The sequence below is a fragment of the Procambarus clarkii genome, chromosome 58 (assembly GCF_040958095.1).
Source record: "Procambarus clarkii isolate CNS0578487 chromosome 58, FALCON_Pclarkii_2.0, whole genome shotgun sequence".
NCBI classification, from domain to species: domain Eukaryota; kingdom Metazoa; phylum Arthropoda; class Malacostraca; order Decapoda; family Cambaridae; genus Procambarus; species Procambarus clarkii.
The window spans coordinates 21,039,564-21,058,622 of NC_091207.1; the positions used below are offsets into that span (position 1 = coordinate 21,039,564).

Consider the following 19,059-nt stretch of genomic DNA (forward strand, 5'->3'; position numbering starts at 1 on the left):
GTGTAAGGTGAGCAGTAGGATAGTAACATCTAAGTCTGCTGATTATTTTGGTTGAATTATAAGATACGGGGCATCTTTGCTTCATTCACCTTACCACTTTCCCATTTTTACTTTTTATAAGCAGTCAGTTCTATGTTTATCTGTTACATTTAGTAAAGCCCTTACAGACTAAATGTTATTCACAAATGGTCTATGTTTGATTTGGCATTTCTGTACATTGGGATCAACATCCTTCTCTCTCTGACCAGGGAGTCATCAGCTGAGAGAGTGAAGCGTGAAGTGCGGGCACTAGCTAAGCTTAACCACATTAACATTGTCCGTTACTACAATAGCTGGCTAGAGTCTCCTCCCCCAGGATGGCAAGACGAGATGGATGTTCATTGGAAAAATAGGTGAGTTGCTTGAAAAAATATGCTATATTAGATATGCAGTATAAAGTTACTTTTTTTATTCATTTAAATCAGTTAGTGAATGTGAAAATAAAATAAAGTTACCCCATATGATACAAGACCTTAGAATAGTTAAAAGCTATGTAAAATAAAAAAGCAAAATTGTCACTTTAGTAGGTGGCAATAAAGCTGTAGATACACTCTTAGTTTGTTCAGAGTTGAAAGTTTGGATTGAATACCAGCTCTATGGTACAGTGTATAGTATAGTCTCATTTATATATACAGTGGAACCTCGAGTGACGAGCCACTACAGTTACGAGCATTTCAAGTAACGAGCGAGCCACTCACAGAAAATTTGTCTCGATTAACGAGCAAACCACATGGTGCTTCCTAGCGTTCCTGCTGGTTCTCGGACGCCTCTGACAAGTGTTGTTGTTTTGCAAGACGAGCGTTTCACGTGACGAGCTCGGTGCTGGAACGGATTAAATTCATTAATCGAGGCACCACTGTATGTAGTAGTGAATGACACTTGACTATATTGTTTCTAACAATCGTCCTCATTCCAGATCACTTTGCTTTGCCCACATAAAAGTTTGATAGACATGGCAGTTGTACAATTAACTTAGGGATTGTCCTATTAACTTGAGGATTGTGCCATTAACTTGGCAGTCATGCCATTAACCCCTGCACTGTGCACCTGTTTTGGCAAAAACTTCATAGTGCAATTGTTAAGGACATATTTTTGTTGTTTTTATAAATATTCGGGTAAAGTTAATGTAAAAAAAAATCCAAACTCAACTATTTTCATTTCAAAGCACAGAGTGATGAAAACATTAAAAAAACATTAAAATATAGCCTAATTAAAAAAATAACACAACTCTCAGAACGACTTTTGTTGGCTGGCACAGTTAAGGGGTTAAACTTGGGGGATCATGCCTTAACTTGGCAGTCATGCTTAGTGTATCTACACCTGGCACCTACTGTTCTGCTACTGTAGTGTATTTGCACTTGGCACCTACTGTACTGGTACTGTAGTGTATCTACACCCAGCACCTACTGTACTGGTACTGTAGTGTATCTACACCCAGCACCTACTGTACTGGTACTGTAGTGTATCTACACCCAGCACCTACTGTACTGGTACTGTAGTGTATCTACACCCAGCACCTACTGTACTGGTACTGTAGTGTATCTACACCCAGCACCTACTGTACTGGTACTGTAGTGTATCTACACCCAGCACCTACTGTACTGGTACTGTAGTGTATCTACACCAGGTACCTATCAGCTAATTCATAGCTTGGCCTAATTATTTGTAATTACCACATTCCTAAACATCTTAAATAAATATTTATCAGAAGTATTATTACTGTACTAAGTTTAATGTCAATAAATTGTCTGTGCAGTGTAACATTTTTCTTGTTTGCTGGTAGCCTTCAGCGCAGTCAAAAAAACATACATTTCATGCTATGTTGGTAGATTATATTAGGGATTTCTTCAAAATCCTAATACTCTTGGCATGATTGCCAAGTGTATTACGATTTCATGGTTGCAATTGGATATTACTGTTTCTGGATGCAGTAGACATTGCCATCATTTCTCATAATTAGAACCGAGTGGAATTTCCAAATGATCTTGCCAATAACAGGAACTGTAACAAAGGGTTAAGAGTTATGCGGTAGTTGAACCTGGGCCAAAGAGATCCCAGATTTACATGCTATCATGCTTGTCAAAATTAAATTGGATAAAGTAAGGGAATAAGATGAATCTGGATTAGGAAGGCAGTCTAGAAAAAAACAAGCAACATATAAAAGCTGTGAGAATGGATTGGAATAGATGCCATGAATTATTATAAAAAGAGGTGGAAATTGAGAATTTAGCAGTATTTGGCTTCATTTTAAAGTGACAGGAAAATGTGTGAGCAAGCATCTCTTATAACAGAGCCAAGATTAGTTTTGCATTGTCTGCACGAGATAATTCTGTTAAGCCCAATGTTTGTTTTCATGTCAACAGCGACGTTGTGTCTTCACCCCTGTTCACCCCTGGTACCGAAGAATCCCATAACTTAATGATGGTACCAACTGCAGCAAGTAAAATGGCTGGAGGTTCTCCTGGAGGCATTGATTACCATAGTGACGAGAGTGGCTCGTACTCGGGCAACAGAGGTGATGAAAAGTCTGCTGAGGATGATGAGTTGTTTCAAGTTGTATTACATGATGATTCTTTTGATGTTGTTTTTGAAAATTCATGCAATACCTCCAAAACAACAGAAAATATGGATTGTGGCTATGATGTACAAATGTCTTATGATGTATTTGAGTCATCAAGTAGAGAAAATCAGGTAGAAAGAAACAGGAGAAAGAAAAAAAATAACAGAAACAATGATTTTTCAGTGAGTAATAATGTTAGTGTGAATATAAGTAGTGAGATCCAAGAACCTTTAGAGAACAGTATTAGTAACTCTATTGTCTTTGAAGACTCTGGCTGTGAAAGTAGACTTAATGTGTCGCATAGTAAGAGTGAAGAGTGCTCCATCACCCAACCAAAGGTCACGAACAAGCAACGAGTGGAGAGCCAGTCAGTGCAAAACAATATTAGTGATAGTGGAGGGAGACTTAAACTTAAGGATGAAATAAAGTGCCAGTACCCTAGATCATTCCTATATATTCAGATGGAACTGTGTCAAAAAGAGAGTTTAAAGGACTGGTTATTGCAGAATCAGAAGCGCGAACAACAGACAATACTTACGATGTTTAATGATATCATTTGTGCTGTAGAATATGTACATGACAACCAACTTATGCATCGTGACCTCAAGGTATGTTAATATCAACTTATTTAATTTTCAAAACTGTTAATAAGTCTTATAATGAACATTTTAAAAACATGCTAACTTGTACATATATCATAAGAAGTAGTTAATTCAATAATTTTATAACCGCTATTTTCTCATACACTTCTTCTTCAAACTGAATAAGTAGAATATATGCTGAAATGAAACTTTGCTAGACATGGCACTTTAGATCTATCAGCAAACATGAGATGGAAACATATTGGAGAGCTTTTTCATCTGTACGCATCATGTGTGTGTATTTGGCTTCTCCTCGTCCTTATACATTAACTCGTGTAGCTATATCTGTCTATATTCTCCTGCACTCCCCACAGTCAAACATTTGGTTCGTTAGATTATGCACGACATGATTTAAAATGACACGGTCATCCCCTTGCCACACCCGTGTACAGTGGCTTGTTCTTTGAGAACCACTGGCCATTAATGGCTGATATTAATGTGCAAGTTTTTGGCATGTGTTGATGAAAGTTTCAATTGATTTTAAGGGGCTGTGGGTTTTGCTGTCTGCGTATTGTGGAAGGGCAATATTTAGTACCTACATCCAGACATAATGCTTATTACTCATAAGCCATCTTTCTGTGTGTGTACTCATGTGTTATCCTACGGTTGGGATATCCAACATCCAACCGTATCCTACAGTTGGATGTCTTTTTGTCACCTTTGCTTTCTAAGACCCATATATTTGCTTGGAGAAAAGAATTGGTTAAATAAGATCATTAAATTTGCCAAACAAAAAGATAACTTGTGATATCAACCAGAACCATGCTAAAAACTGGGGAAAGATAAATTATATGATATTTATTCTAACAGTTTTGTATTATTGTCTGACATTTTTGTGGTTTCTTCTTATGTTGCAAGCACTATATCAGGGGTTCTGAAACTGGGGTATGTGTACCCCTGGTGTTCTCTGTGTTTATAAGTTCCAAAGTGGGAGTGACATTGAGAGAGAGAGAGAGATTACCTAAGTTTAGTTACAGGATGAGGGTTACATTTGTGGTGTCCTGTCTTTCAAATCTTTAGCAAATGTCACTTGGAAGTTACTGAAGGTTCTGATATACACCATGTTCTCACGTCAGTTGTTCCAACCATCCACAACTCTTGAGAACTCTTGGATGTCTTTTTGACACCTTTGCTTTCTAAGCTCGAGTCTATGGCTCCTTGTTACAAAACATGTAAAACATTACATGTTTTAAAATTTCATCCTTTTAAATTTTGTTGATTCCCGCCTCAATTTTGTGTGTGATGATCATATCTTCTCATTTCCTTCTGTCTTAATTCCTCAAGTCTTTCCTTAGTTCATTTTTTTAATTCATTGAACTATTTGTGTAGTTATAGGATGAGTGTGGGGAAATCTACCAGTGAATAATTATTGTAATTTATTTATTATTTAATGGACTGTGTTTATTTTGTATTGTTAATAAAAAAGTTTTATTGTTTGTTACTTCATAGTGGACTGTGTGTTTGTAATATTTAAGTCCACTGATAAACTTGCACTTTACACACTTGGGGGGTTATAATTATATTTAATCTCACCATAATTAGATGGTAGATCTAAATTCTAATACAGTATGTTAATCTAATTTAACATAGGTTATTAACAATTAATAAATATCTGCAGTTTCTGTAGTGTGTAAGCTGATCATCCAACATCAGACTCCATCAGACACATAATTACCTAAGTAGTTACATGATGGGAACTATACTCGTGGTGTCCCGTCTTCCCAGCACTCTGTCATACTGTATAACCCTTTAAAATTACTGACGGTTTTGGCCTCCACCATCTTCTCGCCTAACTTGTTCCAACTGCCTACCACTCTGAAAGTGAATTTTCTTATATTTTTTGGTAGCTTTGTTTAGTTAGTTTAAATCTATCTCTTGTTCTTGAAGTTCCAGGTCTTGGGAATTCTTCCCTATCAGTTTTATCGATTCCAGTTACTACTTTGTATGTAGTGATCATATTGCCTCTTTTTCTTCTATCTTCTAGTTTTGGCATATTTAATGCCTCTGACCTGTCTTCGTAGCTCTTGTCCTTCATTCTGGGAGCCATTTAGTTGCATGTCTTTACACTTTTTCAAGTTTATTGATGTGCTTCTTAAGATATGGGTACCATACATGTTTGTGTGTGTGTGTGTGTGTATACAGAACAGAACTCATAAAACTGACTACATATAAACACTACCTTGCTTTATATTATGGAATTACAATAAAAGTTGGGTGATGTATAGTTTATGCTAATGTATAAAGTTTTTCACTTACCATTTTTATTGTTTTTTATTTTATTTTTTATTTTTTTATTTTTTTTAGCCTTCTAATATCTTCTTTTCACTGAATGGAGAAGTGAAGATTGGAGACTTTGGTTTGGTGACAACAATAACAAAAGATGAACAAGAGGATAGGACTCCATCAGATGCTCATCCTTTGTTACTTCCTTCAAGTAGGAATCACACCCATCGTGTGGGGACTCAGCTGTACATGAGTCCAGAGCAGGTATGCTCAAGTTATTTTTAGTTGCATAGTTAAGTTTCACACTTGTGAATCATTTTGAAAAAGGTGCCATCAACTCCCTAAATAAAGGAAGTGCTTTTCCCAAAACACTTGATCATTTTCAGTTATGAGTTGTGTTTAAAGTACTGTATTTAAAACAATTAATAAATAGTGCATGCTGTGTGGAATTTAATCAGACCATTGTGAACTAAGGCCCCATGAATGCTCTGATATAAAGTTCCTATTTAACCCACCAATGGTTTGTGACTTATTATTGTTGAGTATTTTTGCAAGTAATCCTGTAATTAATTTAGAGAAGGGAGACAATGTGATTTTAATCTAAATCGGCAGTGAGAGCACTATCTCGCTATAATACTTCAGTATAAATCATAACTCCCATACACCCCCTGCAATTGATGATTATAATTAGAAGTACTAAGATCACCACTTATTGCTCTGCCAGTAAATCAATGCTACACTGATTGTCACCAGATATCATCACCAAACAGGGTTGCAGAGCTGGCAGTTTCACTTCCAGTTCTGATGTCCACTTATCACCTTTATTAGTGTCAGCTTCACAGTGCGGTGCACGAGTCATTTGTGTGCAACTGACTAAGGCTATCCACTTCAGCTTCATTTCTGTGGTTTCTTCTGTAGCTATGATGATATTCCAACAACTAAAGTGATCTCTTTTCTGAAGCAATTTAGTGTTTCCTTCAGTATGGTTTGATTCTTCTTCGGTTGCACCTCTTCCTTGGTGGTGCCTTGGGTCTTTGTCAAAGGTCTAGACTTGGTGCTGGGCTTTCCCCTACTCTAAATTTTTTACATGAAACTTCCACATGTTTTTTTGGTGGATCATTTATTTCTTTGTTTGCATGGCAGCCTCTGTCCAGGATATTGCTTGAAGATTTAAAATGTTTTGTTTTGTTTAGCCTAGCATAGGGGCCTGACAGCTGAATGGATAGCACTTCAGATTCTTAGTCCTGAGGTTCTGGGTTCGATCCCCGGTGGAGACGGAAACAAATGGGCAGAGTTTCTGTCACCCTGATGTTCCTAGGTAAATAGGTACCTGGGAGTTAGACAGCTGCTACGGGTTGCTTCCTGGGGGTGTGTAACAAAAAGGAGGCCTGGTTGAGGACCGGGCCGTGGGGACGCTAAGCCTTGAAATCATCTCTAGATAACCTCAAGAAGATAAGATAGCACAGCCCTAGCTGCCCTTGTCTCAATTTTACATGCTTGGTTTGTGTACTTGTGACAGGGGTCCTGCCTCAAGGTTCTCTAGGGTTGGGACCTGGTTCATGAGGTTCTCTGTTGGTTGGTTGTAGTAACTGTTCTGTGGCACCTTGGCATGTAGATGAGGGTTTGCTGCCCTTGGCTGCCTGTGCACATGCTGGTGCCCTGTTTGTTTATAGTACATTATTGTCTTTTCAGTATACTCTATGTTCGATTTAACAAACTATTTGAAGTTATGTTCTTCTTGGTAGACCTGAATATGGAAAATTGTTGGTAATGTAGTATTGAGAGTTATTTTCATGCACCTAAAGTAGATTTTTCTTAACACAAAATAGGTAACTTGCATACATTGTGTACATTTTGGTACTTAATATATCACTAATTCCCTTTCCCTGTGAAGCTGTTTAGCCTTGTAACCTAAAATATCAATGTTCTGCATAGGACATTTCTGCTATTTACTTGCATTCAAAGAAATTTAACTGCAGTACACACGAAAAATACTGTTCTGTACTGTTCTGGCTAAGAATGGGACTTCAGCTTTTCCTAGGTCCATTATGACCAAGGTGACGTCGGTGATGTCACCTTGGTTTGTTTGGAGGTGGACGCATCACATGCTCTGTCCTGTGGCTGTAGTGCTGTTTTTCCTCACACCCTTCAGCTCAGATCTTGTTTGTGAACCCCTGTGTTTCACATTAAGTGTTCCAAGAAATCAGCTCTTTCAGGTTTATCCATAGGAAGGTTTGTCTCGGCCAGCGAGTATCCTCGCTCTCATGATGACGGGAAGTTTGCTGCTCTGGCTGCTCTATTTGCTAATGTGGTTTAGATCTGGGCTTGGTAGTTTGTGGTGCTACAACTGGGTGTTGGCATTACATTATTTATTGGGTGTTGTTTGGCCTCTGCATATATGCTTTGGCATCTGGCACAGTGATGTTCTTCAGTCCTAGACCCTCTTCTGCTGTCTTCCACAGGTAAATCCTAACTATTTTATTTGATTTTATTAATTTTACCCTTTCATTAATTATGCCTTTTTCTGATGTGCAACTGGGAGCTACACCTGGAGAGGGTTCGGGAGTTCTTCTACTCCCCAAGCCTGGCCTCAGGCCAGGCTCGACAATGAAGCTATGAAGGGACCTTCCCAGGAATCAAGCATTTCATTAATTTCAATGCCCTTCTCTGATGGGGACCTTAGTGGCTTGCTTCTTTCCTATGGGATGGAGGGGGTTTGCTACAGCAACTTGTACTCGCCTAGTTGTGCTTGCGTGGGTTGAGATTCAGCTCTTTGGTTCCTCATTTTGAGAAAACCCTGGGTGACCTGGTCTGCCACCTGGTGGCAGGTGGGTGCAACATGAGCAGTGTGGTTGCATTGCAGCAGAGATTGTGTGCCTCATTACTTATGACCATTTCATTTTTTCAAGTAGTTCCTTGGTTATTGTACACTTTCTCTTGATTTTAGGCTGATCTGTGATCCTAAGCTCCCCTCATCTTATAGAGAACCAAGTTCTGGCTCCCATTATGCATGCGAGTCTCGGAGGCCTGGTGCATTACCTTAGACGTGACTTGATAAGTCACGTCCAAGTGCTGATTTAGTCAGCACTTAAGGAGCTGTTGTGAGGGCTCTACAAAATTGGCTACAGGGAGCTACTGAGGGCTCTACAAAATTGGCTACAGGGAGCTACTGAGGGCTCTACAAAATTGGCTACAGGGAGCTACTGAGGGCTCTACAAAATTGGCTACAGGGAGCTTCTGAGGGCTCTACAAGAAAAGAATGTTTTATTACATCCAATACTTTGTTTTACTTTTAATTTTAAATTTTTTCAGGTGACCGGTCAAGTTTATGACTATAAAGTGGACATTTATTCCTTGGGCTTGATCTTCTTTGAAATGTTAGTGCCATTTTCAACGGGTATGGAGCGTCTTGTTGTCATGTCACACCTGCGTGATGGAGAGTTTCCCAAGGGATTTGAGAACCAGTTTCCAGATGAGGTAAGAATTGTTTGTTGTGTGTTACAAGTCAATCTGTATATTTTTTTTGCGTGTGTAACAAAATGTCTCCTAAATAATTATATTTCCTCTTAATTCTGTAAGTGTATTTTCTCTGGCAATTGATGGATTGTTCACTACAATATACAGTACAATATATATAAATGTTCATGTTATTTGCCTTGGTCTCCATGCACTGTTAATTTCCAATATATATTTAATTTTCTCTCTTCACACACTAGTTACCACTTGGTTTACTGTTATCCCGTGGAGTGCACAATACTGTTGGCTCTGGCTTACCACGATGCCCAATGCCTCTAATAAAAAATAATAAATGTTTCTTTGCAAATGAGTTAAAGAACATAAATTAATAAATAAATCCACACACTTAATGTGCAGACTTTCAAATTAAATTCTTGTACTGTACTGATATTAGAGCCTGAAATTTTAATAAATATAGTAGTTACACTGTAATTTTGAGTTTTTATTATAGTATTCAGGAAAATATACGGTGTTTCTGGTATTTTTTGTTATTCAAACAAAGTATTTAAAAAAATTGGGCATTGGCTCTTAAAATTCTTGTACAGTAATTACCGTAATAACTTGTTTATGTAAAAAAATAGGGTGTATGACTTTATTAGGTAATAATAACCAGAGAGATATCAGATCTTGGTCATTTTCAGGATTTGTAAAGAAAATCCAAATTCTTTAAATTCACCTCTGGTGGGTGAAAGCAACATAATGTGACTTACACTGCAATCTAAGGGTGAAGTAGCTTAAGTATTTGGAAGTTATGGAGTAATGAAGGTTGAATCCTGGGTGTGGCGGACTATTGTGCACCATCACTTCTGTGCGTCCAGCAGCAATTGAGAACCTGGATGGTAAATGATTGGTAGACTGTGTTTTGGGGAACATGTGCTGCTGAATATTCTAACCCGAGACCTAAATACCCCCACAATGATCAGTTGTACATTATTTTAAATATTCACTAACTTAAGATATAGGTAAGAGCATTTTTGCCAGGGGCAGGGGGAGGGGAATAATTGTTTTCTCTTTTGTACCATAGTCTTATTCAATAATGTACGAGGGTTAGTTGTGCTTACGTGTTCATTAGTGTGGCAGTACATTTAATTCCATATTCAAGACTGTAGACTGAGTTTTTATAAGATGCAGAAAGTTTCAATGCATTTGCTAAGTTTCTTCACAGCAAGACTGAAATTGCCTAGAATAAATGGAGGATTAGAGAAGAACTTTTGTAAGTGTTGTCACTAACTAAACTGTTGTAGCCTATTGAAATAAAATAATTGAAATTGCCATAGTAATGAGAGACTTTAATAGGTCATTATGAGATGACTATGCTTTTAAATTCATTAAATAGTGAACAATTGATAGTATTCAAGCAGTGTGAAAGGTGTTGATTATCCCTATTGATGCAACACCTATTTTTTTTAGTTTTTCTTCCCTATAGAGGGTCAAAAGCAGCCAAAACTTTTTTTTTTTTTAATAGTTTGTCTATTAGTTTAATAATATGTCTAGTTTGAGAGAAGTATACTGTAATTCTGCAATTTTGTCTTGACCACCAAGGGTGAGATTTAAGTGTTCTTGTAACAATTGATAACATTTATTGAGTGCAGGGGTTTGTTTTGAAGATCAAAGGACCTAGTTGAACATGATATGACTGAAATGTTTTTCTAGATGCATTGACTCGGGTCACGTATTGTGTTCCAGGGTGTACAGTATTTTTGTGTTCACCACTTTTACCTATTGCATCCAAAGGGTTCATTTTCTTTTGTTTAGCTTTAAAGTGTTTGGAGTATTTCATATCTTCTAAGGCAGCCACATAGTTTTTCCATCTTGGTGCCTTCTTCTGATAATTACTGTACTTCTAAGGTAATTTAGGGAAGTATTAATGATAGTACATAACCAGCTAAGCAAAAATTTAAATATACAGTAACATCACATTCTATTTGATTGAACAGAGCTCACTACTGAAGCTGATGCTATCAAATGACCCAGCATCAAGACCCACTACAAGAGGGATCCGTGCCAGAAATCCCTTGCGTCCTCTCCAGGGTCAAGCCATCAATGATATACTTCCCGAGGACCACTTTCGTCTGTCTCGGCAACGATCGCATGCCCGCTCCAGCTCGGGATCCTTTTCTTTTTCGTCTACCTCTTCGTCTTGAATTTTTAGGGATTTTTGTTTTGGCAACATACAAGCTTAGATAAATACAAGAAAGCTTGATATTAAGCTTAAATAGGTAATGATGTGGAAAAGTTAGTTTGTCTGCATGGCACCCAGACTTTGGGATTTCCCGGTATTGTATTTTTTCTTTGGATATTCAAATTTTTCAGGTTTGAGTCTTGCTATAACTTTTTTCTACCTTTTTCATCATTCTGGGACTTGTTTCTATACCTTGTTTTATTTTTTAGACAATTCAATTTCATTACAAGTCATATGGGAACAATTTAGAGGTGTTTATAGATTAGGTCACTGGTAATACAACTAGTTTGAACTTGTGTTCATATTAACTGTTTAGGCAGGAGAACCAATACTAATACTTTCAACAATGTCTTAAGAATCTGTCATCTAAACTTGTAAGGATGTGATTATCATTGAGAAACAGTGTTAACAGTTTGAGTTACTTAAATAAGGGTTTACAGTGTCAAAGGTTACAAAGAGAAGCAAGGAAATAAAGATACAAGGGGTGAGAGTGGGATCAAAGTTTAAGAGCTGTGAAGGAAGGCTAGTGGAGGTTTTGGAGTGTTAGGCAGGACAAACTATCATAGTTTGAATATAGATGAAGATTTGACTCATTATGGGTAAAGCAGCTATGATAAACTTTCCCATTAATAATTGTTGATTAGAACAAGATGTCTCCATGCTATTGATCTCATGTTAGTGTCGTTATTACCCGTGTCTCTTCATCTCATTAACGTAAGTTGTACAGGTATTAAGGTAAAGTTGTCTGGGCAATTTAAAGTAAAATCTTGCCACATATTCTTAAGTTTGTTTTAAATTTGTATATATATATAGTATTATTATTCTTACCACGTGCCATTTGTAATGGACACGTATTTACTGATAATTTGATTTACTGTACTTTGTGCTATATAAAGTAATATTTTGACTGAAGGCTTTGAACATTCTTTGTGATAACAGCTGTACTGGGTTAATCTGGGCTTTGTAAGCTTTGAAGTTTGTTCTAAATTAGGGCTGTCTTGAGGTCAAAGGAGTGATCAAATTAGTCTTGAGCAGTTTCTATTCCTCAGCTAATCTACTTACTGAGGATCCAAATAGGAGTCCAGCTTTCCAACCTGACACACTGTAAGAAAGATGTTCTGGAATTTTATAGGCCTTGATAAGCAGATCCAGTGAATGTCTGTAGTTCCTAAGCTATCAATGTTTTTGGAATTTCAATGACATCATATTTAATAATAGTGAATCTAGTTTGTTTGCTGTTATTGGTTTTTAATTTGACTTGATATGTCTTTGGTAACAAGGTTTTTATTATTATTATGTATATGGATTGAAGTAGTCTTTATACCAAGCCAACAGGTAACATGCTTTATCTTATCTCTCACAATTGGAAGGGTGGCAACTCCCAGGTGAGAGGTCATTATGGAAATCCTTTTCACTGGCTACTGCAGTTTCTAGGTTGCAGTAGCCAGTCAGTGAATACTTCCACATTATTTAATTGTTTAACTTTATTCTGTACTTTCCCTGCTTACATGTGCTGGTTGAGAAGGGGATGGATTCCTGCAGAATATTTCCCTAGACATTTTGGATGCCTTAAGATGTTAGTGATTACAAAGGAACACTTTAAATATCTAAAAAGAGTTCTACATGATTGGCATTAATGTGTGTGTGTGTGTGTGTGTAGTAGAAGACATACAAACAATGATGTGTGGCAAGAATGAAGTAAGGCTCGAGAAATGTATGTAAAGGAGAAAGAGAGAGAAAAGACACAGGCACTATTTAAATAAACCAAAGAATGGGGAAATGGTATTCACTGGTAATGGTATTGTGACAACAGCTGACCAGATGCCACTCGTGTATTATTGTTGCTAAGCAATTATTAATAATTAAGTAGTTTTTTCTCTCCATTGGTATTGTACTTCCATGGGTGTTTTGAATCCATGCAAAAGAATAAATAAATCTGTTCCATATTCCTAAAAATTCACATTTTTCATCAGCAATTGTAAGATAGTATACAAATTAATCACTTAATGTTGCTAATTTAATTCCAATTTATATCTGGAGGTGTTTTGTTATGTTTGGTGCCGAGAACTAGTCGCCTGTAGGTTAAGGCGCGACAACCTGCTCCCCAGTACTGTGGGAGGTGATATGAAGGATCTTGGCACGCTTAAAACATTAATTCTGGATACGTAGATATTAAGTGTCAATTGAATTCTTGGACCTGTATAGAGGCCTCAACATTTGGAGATGACATTTTTAGTAACTATGCACCTTTGATTAAATATGGTATAGCATAATAGTAATCTTAATTTTATAGACCTGTTCTCAGAAATGTGAATTGTAAAAGATGAATTTGGCCAGCTGTATTATGCCTGTGACATCTCTAGCTGAAGTTTAAGGTATAAAATATGTTTTTAATTCAAACTGAAAAATAACTTGTACACATTCACATTTGTATATAATGTACCTTGAATCAGTGAACACAAGTGCAACAAAATATTACTAGTGTTAAGGTAACGTTACCAAAAATTATCCCGATTTTTAATGTTTCTCAGATTTGATTGCGATTAGTAGCACAGATGCTGACACTAGACTGCAGGCGAGATTCATTACTGTGTGTGAATGAAGACACTGAAATTTGACTAAGAATTTATTGTTACCTGTATAAGAAACAAGTTAGATTTAGTTGATGCAATTTTTTTTTTTTTTTTTTAAACAAAGTTTTAAAAACTGCTCGTCTTAAAATTAATTTAAAACATTTAAATTAATTTGGGTTCAAGTTGACTCGTTAATAAATGAAAGAGTAACGTTTTGACTTTTGGTATACTTACTCTAATGTATTTAATTGGGAAGGAAGCAAGTGTGATAGACCTAAGTTTACATTAAAAGATAAGCAGGTGTTGGGCTAAAGAATTGGTTTGATGACATATAGCAAACTGACAGGGATGATTATTTCTGCAGATGAATAGGTTTCAGTGAATGCTGAATTGGTTACCTATGTAAAGTACAAATTTAGGGAGGGATTGTTGCCGGGTTTGAAGAGTTACCGACTTACCAATATACATTCCTTTAATGACATCTCTTTTCTAGTTAAAAAAGAAATAAAGTAGGTTGTTATTGCATTACATAATAATGTGTATACTATAATGGTTCATTGTCTTGGTTATAATGAGAACATGTGGGAATGACTTTAGTTGTTACTTGCATCGTGTTAAGTGGACTTGATTGGTTCTATTTTTTTCCCCAAGAGAATTTGTTGATTGTGCTTAGTTTTACTAGAATAACTTAGGTTTCCATTAGTAGAGATTGTGGAGTTATGTATAGAACAAATTATGAAATGTATGATTGATTGATTCCCATTGTGTATGGAATAATCTGCCAATGAGATGTACTGAATGCAGAGAGCAAGTCACAGTAACATAGTAGTGCATGTCAACAAGAGGGTTTTATATCGACACACACTACCACTCTTCCCTTGCACTACTTGATCAGGGCCTGGGAATGACCAAAGCATCGTCACTTTCTCTCATATGTACTGTATGCTTCCCACTTTGTGCAGAACAATTAGTCAGATGTGCTGTGTATTCCCTACTAATTATGAATGGGTAGCTTAGCATGTCCAACAGCAGCTGCCAGACTCGGGCACATGTGATTTCAATGGTTAGTTTATACTTGTTGAATTAGTGATTTAAGTCATTACATGTATGAGATTGTAAGCAAATCTTTATAAGGAATTACTTCAGTATTTTAATCATTGTATTATTTTAAACCTTTAGAATTTACTTTATATCCAATGTAACATTTACTGCTATAACCTATGTGATGGTGTAGTTCTGAAAAAAAAAGTTCTTTAACATTTACTTGGCTCCAATCACTACAGTACCTGTGATTCCCTTCTGTGCACAAATTGCCATAGCTTTGCAACTTACCACAATAAAAGTACTGACATAAGGATATGTTTCTCGATACTTAACTAGAAGCAGTAGACTGTGGCCCTTTCTAGCTAGTTGCATTGAGATAGTTCTGCACCCATGGGTCAGGTCAGCCCTTGCGATTTCATAAAATCTCTTCGGGTGGTCCTCGGTGGCTTCCTGTAGATAGCTGCACCAAGATTGCTCCACACCTTGAAGTCACATCAGTCCCAAGAAACCTTAAAAGCCTACCAGAGACCAAAGGGCCAAACCTAGCCACTTCCTCCCTCCCTCCCCCTCCCCCCTTCTCCACCAAGAGGCACATGGAATTTATGGTTACCTCTCCCTGATTAAACAAACCCCAATAACAAAGCGAAGCAAACAACTGCAAGGTTCACAAAGTAAACATATGATGCAGTAAACAACCCAGCAAATGATCCATTCAGCAATTAGGTCATTAGATCATATGGGGTGGCTGAGTAGACAGCAGTCGGGATTTGTAATCCTAGGGTCTGGGGAATTTATCCACCGGTGATGGCAGAAACAAATGGACAGTTTCTTTCACCCTGATACCACCTGCTCACCTAGCAGTAAATAGGTACCTGGGAATTGGACAGCTATTATGGGCTGCTTCATGGTGGGGGGGGGTTGAATTTTGATCGATTGACAGTCGAGAGGCGGGCCAAAAGAGCCAGAGCTCAACCCCCGCAAGCACAACTTGGTGAATACTGTATAATCCTCTATTAAACAGTCGATCACCACCAGGTGGCAGTACCATGGGAGGTAATGGCTGATCATGTCAACACTCCAGCAGTCTGCTTGATGTCACTTGTCTGATGCTTTATGAGTTGCCAGCTCTTAAGGTCTCAGATATTCTAGGTAAGTGTTAGTAATTTTTTTTTTTTTTTTGGGGGGGGGGAGTCACTTTGCCTATTACTTCATTATTTAGTATTTACTTCATGTGTGTGTGTACAAGCTTCTCTTGTGTGGATTTTGGAAACTGTCCACGTTGAGCTGCATGTGCCTAGGGGCAACTGTTCCTAGGTGCTCGCTAGTGTTGCTCCCATCCTGACCGGTTTGCTTTCTTGGTGGGTTCGGGTGTTTGTTTTATAGAGGGCTGCCTCCTGTGGAGGGTGTCTTGCCCCGAGTAGTACAAAGGTCAACAATTCGCAACGCTGCCGATGTCCTTTACAGCCGTGCTTTTCCTTTGTGCTGTGTTCAGTGTCAGTTCATCTGGCAAGTATTCCTAGTGCTTAGGTGTCCTGTTTAGTGTTTACTTTTAGGCCCTGGCAAGATCATCATCGATTGCCCTATTGAGCCCATTGCTTTTTGTTGGCTTTCAGCATCGTTTCTACCTTGGCGCTGTTTCGTACGTTAGCTTGTGCACATTTTTTTTTTTTTTTTTTACCTCCCAGTCTCTTAATGTTGGCTCTGATGGGCAGTTTATTTATCTGCAGCCTTCACTTTTTCTGGCTTAGATTTAGTCAGCTTGCTTCCAGAGAAGTCCTTTTGTTATCGATTCTTGGTATGTTTGGCTGTGAGTGCATCGCTGTGCGTGTTCGGTCATGGAAATCTGTGTTGTTTCATCTAGACAGCCTGTTGTCTTCTCTCAGGCTCTTTTTCAGAAGTTTGCAGCTTTGGCTGCTATATTTTCTATGTTGTCTTTGGCTGTTTTCTGGGCTTCGAGGGTTTTAGAGATCTTCTGGGGACCTGGTAGCTTGTTACCTGGTTGGTGATTCTAGTCCCTTCAGAGCTTATGTTACCCCTGGTTAGGATTTTCGCTAGCGGCGAAAATCGCACGGTTTTTGGCCGCTAGTGGCGAAAATCGCGCTATTTTTGGCCGGTAGCGGCGAAAATCACGATTTTTGCCCGCCAGCTGCGAAAATCGCATGGTTTTTGGCCGCTAGCGGCGAAAATCGCGCCATTTTTGCCCGCCAGCTGCAAAAATCGCATAGTTTCTGGCCGCTAGCGACGAAAATCGCGCGATTTTTGGCCGCTAGCGGCGAAATTCGCACGATTATTGGCCCCTATCAGCGAAAATCGCCCCATTTTTGGCCGCTAGCGGCGAAAATCGGTCGATTTTTGGCAGGTAGCGGCGAAATTAGCGCGATTTTTGCCCGCCAGCTGCAAAAATCGCATGGTTTCTGGCCGCTAGCGTCGAAAATAGCGCGGTTTTCGGCCGTTAGCCGCAAAAATCGCCCGATTATTGGCCGCTAGCGGCGAAAATCGCACGGTTTTTGGCCGCTAGATGCGAAAATCGCGATTTTTGCCCGCCAGCTGCGAAAATCGCATGGTTTTTGGTCGCTAGCGGCGAAAATCGCGCGGTTTTTGGCTGGTAGCGGCGAAAATCGCGCTATTTTTGCCCGCCAGCTGCAAAAATCGCATAGTTTCTGGCCGCTAGCGGCAAAATCGCGCGATTTTTGGCCGCTAGCGGCGAAATTCGTACGATTTTTGGCCGCTTGCGGCGAAAATAGCCCCTTTTTTGGCCGCTAGCGGCGAAAATCGGTCAATTTTTGGCAGGTAGTGGTGAAATTCGCGCGATTTTTGCCCGCCAGCTGCAAAAATCGCATGGTTTCTGGCCGCTAGCGTCAAAAATAGCGCGGTTTTCGGCTGTTAGCCGCAAAAATCGCCCGATTTTTGGCCGCTAGCGGCGAAAATCTCACGGTTTTTGGCCGGTACCAGCGAAAATCGCGATTTTTGCCCGCCAGCTGCGAAAATCGCATGGTTTTTGGCCGCTAGCGGCGAAAATCGCGCTGTTTTTGGCCGGTAGCGGCGAAAATCGCGCTATTTTTGCCCGCCAGCTGCAAAAATCGCATGGTTTCTGGCCGCTAGCGTCAAAAATAGCGCGGTTTTCGGCTGTTAGCCGCAAAAATCGCCCGATTTTTGGCCGCTAGCGGCGAAAATCTCACGGTTTTTGGCCGGTACCAGCGAAAATCGCGATTTTTGCCCGCCAGCTGCGAAAATCGCATGGTTTTTGGCCGCTAGCGGCGAAAATCGCGCTGTTTTTGGCCGGTAGCGGCGAAAATTGCGCTATTTTTGCCCGCCAGCTGCAAAAATCGCATGGTTTCTGGCCGCTAGCGTCAAAAATGGCGCGGTTTTCGGCCGTTAGCCGCAAAAATCGCGCTATTTTTGCCCGCCAGCTGCAAAAATCGCATAGTTTCTGGCCGCTGGTCTTCCCTTTGGTTGTTGAATTTTTGCTCTCCTTCCCCGGTATGTCCCATTTTCTCTTCTCTATGGTTAGTTAACTACAGTACCCATAGTTTGGCCCCTCCAGAAAACCAGCACAATATAATGAATTACGTACCTCTTTCTTTGGGACAGTGATTAAGGTCATTAGGTCATCTGACCTTCCCTAGCAGGTGCGTCAGTTTTTCTAGGCTTCAGACTGAATTGTTGATATGTAAAGGGCCAACAGCTTCATTGTTGCTGCCACTTGCTGGTGGTTGGCTGTTGCTAGGGATTGTTAATTGGTATTAGTTGACTGTTAATTACCTATTAAGTGGATTGTTTGCTGCACAGTTTACTTTGTGATTCTTGCAGTTGTTCGTTTTGCTTTGCTTTCTTTCTGGGGGTTTATTTCTTTGGCGAGGGTTCATGAATTACCTGCTCCCTGTGCAGCCTGTCTTCATAAACAAAGGCTAAAGTCCATTCTGTGCACCTGCCAAACATCCTGTTTATGAAGGAAAAACTTTTCAGATGACTCAACAGATGACATTCTAACACTTTCAAGTGCTTCGCAGACGACTTTTGTTCAAACCACGTCATAAATGCTTCACCCACGTACAACAAACACTAATATAACCTAAACATCTCCCCTAAGCAATGCCTAAATATGCACAGTATGCTAATACTGTATATAATAATAATTTATACTTGAGAAAATTCCTATTTTGAATGAACAGCATGTTAAAATTGATGACTGTCTTTGGGGGTTGACTGTTGGATGGAATGGGCTTGGTTTATTCACTCAATATATAATTTTGAAAAATCTGGGTAAAATAAAATTTCAAA

At 38.9% G+C, this 19,059-nt stretch overlaps 1 protein-coding gene across 1 annotated transcript in view; it reads left to right on the forward strand.

Annotated features, from left to right (window-relative positions):
* Positions 1-14,888, forward strand: part of LOC123767906 (pancreatic eIF-2alpha kinase) — a 34,801-nt gene extending 19,913 nt beyond the window's left edge. Inside the window, exons 13-17 of the mRNA XM_045758010.2 lie at positions 249-392; positions 2,403-3,207; positions 5,545-5,727; positions 8,776-8,940; positions 10,917-14,888. Coding sequence (XP_045613966.2) covers positions 249-392; positions 2,403-3,207; positions 5,545-5,727; positions 8,776-8,940; positions 10,917-11,123 — 1,504 coding nt within the window. The 3' untranslated portion in view covers positions 11,124-14,888. The remainder of the gene's footprint in view (positions 1-248; positions 393-2,402; positions 3,208-5,544; positions 5,728-8,775; positions 8,941-10,916) is intronic.
* Positions 14,889-19,059: the final 4,171 nt, after the last annotated feature.